Source organism: Pollachius pollachius, assembly GCF_949987615.1.
Source record: "Pollachius pollachius genome assembly, chromosome: 12".
In the NCBI taxonomy this organism is placed as follows: domain Eukaryota; kingdom Metazoa; phylum Chordata; class Actinopteri; order Gadiformes; family Gadidae; genus Pollachius; species Pollachius pollachius.
In genome coordinates, this window is record NC_136945.1 from 10,070,269 (window position 1) to 10,079,003 (window position 8,735).

The 8,735-nt window shown below is 41.9% G+C and overlaps 1 protein-coding gene across 3 annotated transcripts in view; it reads left to right on the top strand.

Moving 5' to 3' along the window:
* The window catches only part of tox2 (TOX high mobility group box family member 2), a 94,581-nt gene that overhangs the window by 59,441 nt on the left and 26,405 nt on the right, over positions 1-8,735 (top strand). For all 3 annotated transcript variants that reach the window (XM_079748675.1, XM_079748676.1, XM_079748674.1), the window contains one exon: positions 3,938-4,213. In XM_079748675.1, coding sequence (XP_079604801.1) covers positions 3,938-4,213 — 276 coding nt within the window. The remainder of the gene's footprint in view (positions 1-3,937; positions 4,214-8,735) is intronic.

Sequence of the window (8,735 nt, forward strand, 5' to 3'; positions counted from 1 at the left end):
GGGAGGGGTTACTGCGGCCGACACGGAGCAGGAGGAGGAGGAGGAGGAGGAGGAGGAGGAGGAGGAGGAGGAGGAGGGGGAGGGGGTGTCGAAGGTGATGGAAGTGGTAGTATGTGGGGGAGTTTCAAGCATAAATCACGTTGTGACAAAGCTCTCCAATAGGCAGATAAGTGCACATTAGTGGTACGGCAGATCTGTCATCGTCTCTGGCCGAGTTGTCTTTCCCCGCCCTCCCCGCCAAACAAACGCTGACTTTGGACTCCAAACCGTGTTGTGCGCCATGCCTGATTCCAGCATCTGCCTTTACATATTCCCACCATCATAGATCATGCTATCGGTGCCTCATCCAATGTTGCTCTCTATATATTCCATATAATCTATTCTTTACACATACATGGATGTCTTGTCAATCGGCATTCTAGTTGCATATATGGAAGTACAATTGCAACAGGAATTCCAATAATTAATAAATAATAGTTTTCCAACGATACAGGCCCTGGTCTTGTCTAGTGCTATTGTGTAATTCCATTTATTGACTAACCTTTTAGCGAGGTATCTGCATGTGGACCAGTAATGCGTGACCCCGCCAGCATCAATACAAGCTGTAGTATGTAAATCGGCGCATACACAAACCAAACACAAACAAATGCTAGCCTACTACTACTACTCCAAAAAACCGAAGCAATAAAAAAAGAATCCCATATAAATATTATGTTTTGAATACGACAGTCTTAACCGCTAATGCGATAAATGTGTTCGCCCGGCAACCATATCCTTAGTTAATTCTTCTCACTTTCAAGAGAGACAGCGTAACTAATTCCCAGCAAAATATGCAGATAATGAGCCATTTGCTACAGTCGATGTAATCCACAGAGGGCCCTGGTTACTCAGGCGTCGCCGGAGACCCAGATCCGTGCCAAGCCAAGACGGGCTGGAGCACTTCCCATTCAGCGCTATTTATTTTCCATCTCTGTCCCAGACCAACTGTGTGTTCATCTGTTTCTCTTAAATGCAAGGTGTGTGTGTCATAGATGTAGCGGTTTCGGTCTGAGCGGATGCGTCGCTTAATTAAAACACCACAGATTGTGCTGGAGTCAGTGTAAAAAAATAAATAAGAAGAAATATTTAGTGAAATGGAAAAATGGGGAAGGCTATATATAGGCAGTGATAGTCCCTGTAGTGTCGTGTGTCACCGGTGATATTGATCAAGGAAGGACATGGTTATCTTCTGTGATGGGCTGCAAACAAAGCAATCTATGGGTGTGGTTGTACAGCAGAGGTCTGCTACAGCCACACATGGGATGGTGGGTTATTGTTTAATAATGCAATGCGTTACCAGGACATATGTTGGGCTGGGGGACTCATCCCATGCATGTCCTTTGTTCTGATTTTACATTTCAAAGAGAAAAGACGAATCGTTAGTCAGTATGTTGTTGTGGTTGTTGTTGTTGTTGGCTCTGTGCATGCAATCTCATTAGGAATAGAACTCTCCATGAAACAAACAGTCTTTGGACCCCAATCTGTTGGATGCCTGCCTTTAGATAGTTCCACAGATCACGCTCCTTGTGCCTCATCTAACCTCTCTTTTGTGTACTGTTTTAGGTTGACTGTATCTGTACTCCATAAGAGTCAAAATAACTAGATATAACTCTATTTATAATATAGTTATTATCTTCCCTCAAAGTCACTGAATAGTATGTCATTAGATCATAAACATGTGTCTAAATATGCAGGGTATTTATAGGAAAAAGTGAAGGATTAACAATGCAATACAAGAAAATATGTTGGTCTCTGTCACATCCTTCAAATCCACTTCCTTTGTTTGGATTTTATATTGGGAAGGCGTATAGAGAAGCTATTAGTTTACATTAGTCCCTATGTTCTTCCTCTGCACAAGCATTACTATTGTGGAATATGGCATCTAAGTCCTTTTTGCCTGCACTTTCATACACTCTTGGTATTTACATTTTATCATCAAGTGCAGCACTGCAGTTTTTTATTCAAAGCAATCCCAACACATGACGCCTCAGTTCCTATCTCTCTCAAACACAAGAAAAGATATTCAATGGGTCACGGACAACGTCGGCAAAGCACATACTCTAAGAATAACAAAGAACAAAGTAGGAAACTAAAATCTAAAGGCTGTTAAAAACAGGACTTGAGAGGGGACAACTAAGCATGATGGATCTCATGTTGTGGGTTCACTTCCCCAATAGGGGAATGTATCAAGACCCAACAATTTGAGGGGACGGTAAAAATGATGACAGCCACACGAGGCTGCCAAGAGGACGTGTACAGGGGGGCTCGCTTTACACAATGCCCCCAATGTTTACATCAGACAGTTGAGTTTCCTTCCAACAATTATGAGGGGAATTGAATCTCAGGAAATGTTTGTTTTCGTGTCCATTAGACCAAACAATAACTCTACCCCATAAGGTTTACAAAAGCAGCTGTCTTCAAAGGGAAAGCTCAGAAAATGAATATCCACCAGTTTTGCACACAATGTCAACGCAAAGTAAACCAATTTGAAGCTTTTTACTCATTTTTCTTTTTTAAATTGTCCCAACTTGCAAGCGGATTAAAGCACATTTTAAATGTTGACTTCTCTGTCTGCAATCTCTGTGTATAATGATTTTCCTTTTAACTCGTTGTAGTACCTGCTTATCTTTGATAATCAATTTGAATACATCTAATTCAATCAAATCAAAAAGCTGTAGATTTCCCGCAAAAGCAATACAATTGCTTTTTTGTCCCTCTACCACCTACCCGCTATTTACCCGTCTGTAAATGAGGACAGTCCGTGGCGGTGGTGGACAAAATAGTAGTCACTATCCTTACTCCTCTCCCCCTCCACAGCCCCACCCCACCCCATCTCTTTCTTTTTGCCCTTTATTTTCTAAAAGTATCTGTTTGAGAGATAAATGACCGCTCTGCCAGCCGAGATGACAGCCTACACAAAGATGATATTGAATTGATTTCTGAAATGTTGCAGAACTGACTGTTTGATGTATACGGTGAGACATGAATCATAGAAATTCTATTAAAAACCCCTTGAATGGCTGACACCAGAATATTATTTGTGATGATTAATTTGACTGGGCCGTTACAATGGGAGTCGACTTGGATCGTATTAGACAAAATGGCTTTTCATTCCCTGTTAAGATCCCTCAGCTATTTTTCTTTGGACAACTCCGTGAAACAGAGGGTCTTCTTCTTTCTTCAGTAATAGTGGTTTGAGTGGAGCTCTCTTTGTGCAGAATCTCACAGCCATGATGCCGTGCTACTTACTTTGATACCGTGGCGGGTGCTGTTATTTAATAGGGATAGGATGTTCTGATATTCTGCTGGTGTAACACATAAACATTGCACTTATTACGTTTTACAGTTTGTCGGATTTCACTGTGGTCCTGTTGGTGTTTTTTTCCCGATATAGTGTAGACAAAGATGTGGCTTTTGGAAGGCACTTTTATAAGCCCACTGACATAAAGCTACTTTATAAGGTAAAGTAATGTATCTTGTAACTGTATATCGTATAACTGAGAGGCCAGAGAGTCACGACGGTCCTCATGAGTTGCTCTACACAGGGCTTCTGCAATGCATTATGGGATTTGGGAGCACTTTATCTCACTTTAAAACTAATTTTGCCTCATTAAAGCTAGGGTAAGCAACTTGGAGAAACCAGAGTATGCTTGATATTGAAAGTATCCTACCAAAAAATGCAGGCCTCCCTCCAAAGCCAATCCCCCAAAACACACAACTAGCTTGCTAGCTAGTTGTTAACAATTATGCCAAAAATGCATCTACAATAAATAGCTTACCCTAGCTTTAAAACTACTATTACTTTACCAGGCCTCTGTATGAATAATTCCGATTCAGTGCTGTTCATACATACAAACCCTATGTGATCACTCATCACTTGTCCCTGCCTTTCTCCCAGAGCTACACGGGTCAGAGCGGCGGTGGCGGCGGTTCCGGGAACGCCAGCGGGAATGCCGCTGGTGACGAGGACTACGAAATCCCGCCAATCACTCCACCCAACCACCCAGAGCCCTCCCTCCTCCACCTGATGGAGCACGACTCCACCGGGTACCTCTGCCACTCGTTGCCCCACAACGGGCTCATCAACCCTTACTCCTACCCGGAGCTGCCCGCCCTCATGATGTCCAACATGCTGGCCCAGGACGGACACCTGCTCTCCAGCCAGATGCCCTCGGTGAGTTGCCGTCAAAGGGGAACGAGTGGGTGGGAACGCAGTCTGTACCTAGGATTTTATTTGATCTTTGGACAGATTGATAGCCATATAGATAGATAGATAGATAGATAGATAGATAGATAGATAGATAGACAGACAGACAGACAGACAGACAGACAGACAGACAGACAGACAGACAGACAGACAGACAGACAGACAGATAGATAGATAGAGGGAGAGATCGTTTTATATTTAGAATGATAGATTGATAGATATACGGATAGAGATCTGGCCAGAGATAGAAATAGGGATAGATGTATAGACAGATAGAGAGAGAGACATATAGGTAGATTGATAGAGAGAGAGATAGAGAAAGAGACATATAGGTATATATATATATATATAGAGAGAGAGAGAGAGAGAGAGAGAGAGAGAGAGATAGGTAGATAGATAGAGAGCTAGAGAGAGAGAGAAAGAGAGAGACAGAGAGAGAGAGAGAGAGAGAAGGAAGAGAGAGAGATATATAGAGAAAGAGACAGAGAAAGACTGACAGACAGACAAAGTGTCATGCAAAATCATTTGTGCAGCAAATGTTTCATATCCCTAATATAAAACATGAGTTATATCTTTATATCGTTATATCTATCAAACACTTTTTTGGATGTACAAAAATATCAACCTCATTAAAACGAAACAGCCATGCAAGCACTCATTTCATGATACACTGTGTGCAACCGCACACAAAAAGGAAATTTAACATAAAGAATATATTACAACATGAAGGAGGAAAGAAATGGGGGTGGGGGACTTTAATGGTGCTCATTGGCTGCTAAGTCAGCTCTTATTCACGGAGAAAAGGATTGTGGGTAAATTCTATAGTATAATTTGGAGACAGCTTGCATCGGTCAATCTGTCAGGCATATCACGATGAATACCCGCTGATTACTCTCTCAGCACCATACAAAACCCTTCCCTAATTACAACCCGTAATTGCATTCACGTAAAAAATAGAACCTTTCCCCGCATTTTGGCATTTCCATTTTCTTAGGTAACAGCGTTGAAGAAATGATGTGTTACAGATGTGTTACAGTTTTACTACAATAAATGTACAAAACCAAAGCTTTCTGTATTTTATCTTATCTACACAACCAGAGTAGCTACATTTGTGTATTGAAGATGAAGCCAGTTTCACTATTGATTCATGCATATTTAAGTACAGGGCGTTCTCAGATGCCTTCAGCCAGACAACATCAAATGAAACGCAACATTCTTTTTAGATTTGATTTTTATATTGATGACATCGCCTTTTGGTGTATCCAAAATCCTATCTGAACTTTGAAGGTCAGAATTTCACAATGTTCTATCGTTTCATTGCCGGTTTTTATTTATTTATTACAGTTGCCATATTGTGTAAACAACCAATCCTGTTGAATACAAAAAAACGTGTTATTTTTTAGATGTAGGATTCATCATCCCTTTGACAAAAACTAAGAGGCCGCCATGCGTATTAAATTTCACGCAGCATATTTGAATGTTTCTCATAAACAATGACAGATGAGGGGTAAACAGCATCCACTGGTCCCAGGCAACACCGCGGCTTGATACAAATCTTGAAATATACGACGCTGCTCCCTGTAATGCTCCCATAGGTATTGGCCTCGTATATCATTTATCTTCATCGTCATTTCACATTTTGATCATGACCTTTACAGGGGAGACAGTGGTTGATTGGCCATTTGTTCTCTTGGTGGACAGGTAATTCATTACGGCTTCAAAGCACACACTCACACACATACACACAGACACATAGACACACACACACACAAACACACACACACACACACACACACGCTCAGATGGCTTGGTTTGAATGAAGCGAATATGGCAGGTTGTACGATGAAAACACACCAGGCTTTTATGCTTTTGTTGCTGTGCTTGTTTTCCTTTTGCTTTTAATATGAACCAGCACACTAGTTGCTATGTTATTGTATTCAGTGGATGAGTTAATGGCAGCGGTTTGAGCTGATGTTGGTGCCGATAGTGAGGGATCCAAAGGGGGCTTTTAGTTTATTGTAAATCCAGTCAGGTAAAAAAAAGCTATTTCAAATAGAATTTCAATGAAATGAATTATCAGGGTCTCCTCGGTGCTGTATTATTATTCTGCTGTCCTGGGTTCTCCGATAGAACCATAGCAGTGTGTACGTAGTTTTAAGAGTAATGGCATAAAATCACTACTTGATTACTCAAATGAAAGCAAAAGTATTTTTATTTATCTGGGATCTATTACAAATTGCTTTTTTCTTTGCTCTTAAACCACTCAATCCTCGATTTTCTCCAACCACATTCTGGTTTTGAACAGCTCGGAGACAAATCCATAAACCACAACTAAAAACCCAGGATAAAACGTATAACGTAGCATATAAAGTAGCACAGATAGAAAACAGCGGCCCAAGAAGAAACAGTTCAAATCGAATCGCCCGCATGGCTAAATCTACCCAAAGCATAGCAGAGGTCCATTGTGTGTTTCTATGTGTGTGTGTGTGTGTGTGTGTGTGAGTGTGTGTGTGTGTGTATGTGTGTGTGGGGAGAGAGACCCCGGGTATCTATTAAAAACGGTGAGTCACCTTGACACACTCTGGTGGGCAGGGTAATTAGGCGGACTGTGCACTTCAAACAAGGCGGCGCTGCCATTATCAACGTACCTACTCCACGCAGATAGATGGATAAATAAAGAGCTGCTTTCGCTCCTGGTAGATTGCTCTGGATGGGGATTGGTCTGGGCCGGGGAGGAGGGGCTCGATAGCAACAGTATATATGTTGATGGGATGAGGTGCTGCTGCTGGGGAAGTTGCCCCTGGTGTGTGTGTGTGTGTGTGTGTGTGTGTGTGCGTGCGTGCATGCGTGCATGCGTGCGTGCGTGCGTGCGTGCGTGTGTGTGTGTGTGTTGGTATATGTGTGTGTTTGAATTTTTGTCTGTAATATAAAGACACTGTGCGTTGGGGGAGGGTGCACCCACACGTGTGTGTGTGTGTGTGTGTGTGTGTGTGTGTGTGTGTGTGTGTGTGAGGGTGTTTGTGTATGTCTTTGTAATATGTAGACACCGTGTGTGTGTTGGGGGATGGGTGCACGCACACAAATGTGTGTGCATGTGTACGTGTGTGTGGATGTTTCTACAAGTACATTTGTGAGCATGTTTGTGTGTGAGTGTGTCTATGTAATATGTATACACTGTGTGTGTAGGGGGAGGGCGCATTCCCAAACGTGTGTGTGTGTGTGTGTGTGTGTGTGTGTGTGCATGTGTCTACGAGTACACGTGTGAGCGTATCTGTTCGTGTGTGTGTGTGTGTGTTTCTGTGTACGTGCGCGTGTCTACTATAAACAATATCTATGCTGTTGAAATGGATCCACTACATCTGGAGGTCAGGCCTTATATTCAATCTTGAGCACATTGAAAAAAAAAATCCATTACGGTTCATCTTTCCTGCATCAGCCATTCTATTGTGGTGCCGCAGTGAGATCTGTTTTCATCAGGCAGATTCAATACGTGAGCTGGGCAATGAAAAGAGTGCTATAGGGCTGGACGGAGAGAAGAGGGGATGAGGATAGAAGGGAGAGAGAGAGCGAGAGGGAGTAAAATGTGGTGGAGAGAGTGAGAGAGAGGGAATAGTGGCTGGGCGGGGGGGGGGGGGGGAGCAAAGATGCTCTGGTACGGTCACAAGAAGAGGAGAATCTTTATTTTATTCTGTTCGGAAAATGTGGTGAAAATAGCCATGAACCTTGAGTTTCTTGTATCTCGGGAATATTTTAAAGGTGTATTTGTATATGTTTTACATTATTTTGGTGTTTCAACATAGCCTAGTCAATGTTCTAGCATGAGCCTTGTTCACGGTGGGTAACCTTGTTCAAGGTAGGCTCATCAGTTACATAGCGGGCCATATGTGGAATATTTAGATACTAATTAATCATTAATAGCAAGACAACCGCACAAAATGGGTGTTTATTTAACATTTCATTGATTTTTTATTGTATTGTTCATTTGAATGATGTTTTTAATTTGAACACATTTTGTTGGTAACAGCATTTTCATGAATGACATGGGTTTTCAAAAGCTAGCACACATTTTGGGCTGGCAGATATTTGGCTGCTCTGCTCTCTTTGGTCTCTCTTTGCTCTCTTGCCCAGTGAGAGATCCAAATGTTTTGTTTAACATGTGAAATACATTCCACCAGAAGGATCAAACAATTTAGTTTTTAGTCAGGCTTATGATTGATTCTTGCTTTTTTTTAAATATACAACTAAAGTTAACAAGGGAGACATAATGAATTATGCTAACTACATCCTTTAAACAGAAACCCACCATTCGTCCCGTCTGTCAAGCCAGAGTGAATAATGCACTTGTACTCCCCACAATTTGTAGAGAGGTAATTCTTCCAGTTCGTCAGACTCTTTCAGGGATACTTATTGTGCTGTGGTGGAGAAGCCCCTCCTGGCCAAACCTGATATCTTTCAGAGAAGCCTTTCTGTGATATTTTGATGCATTTGG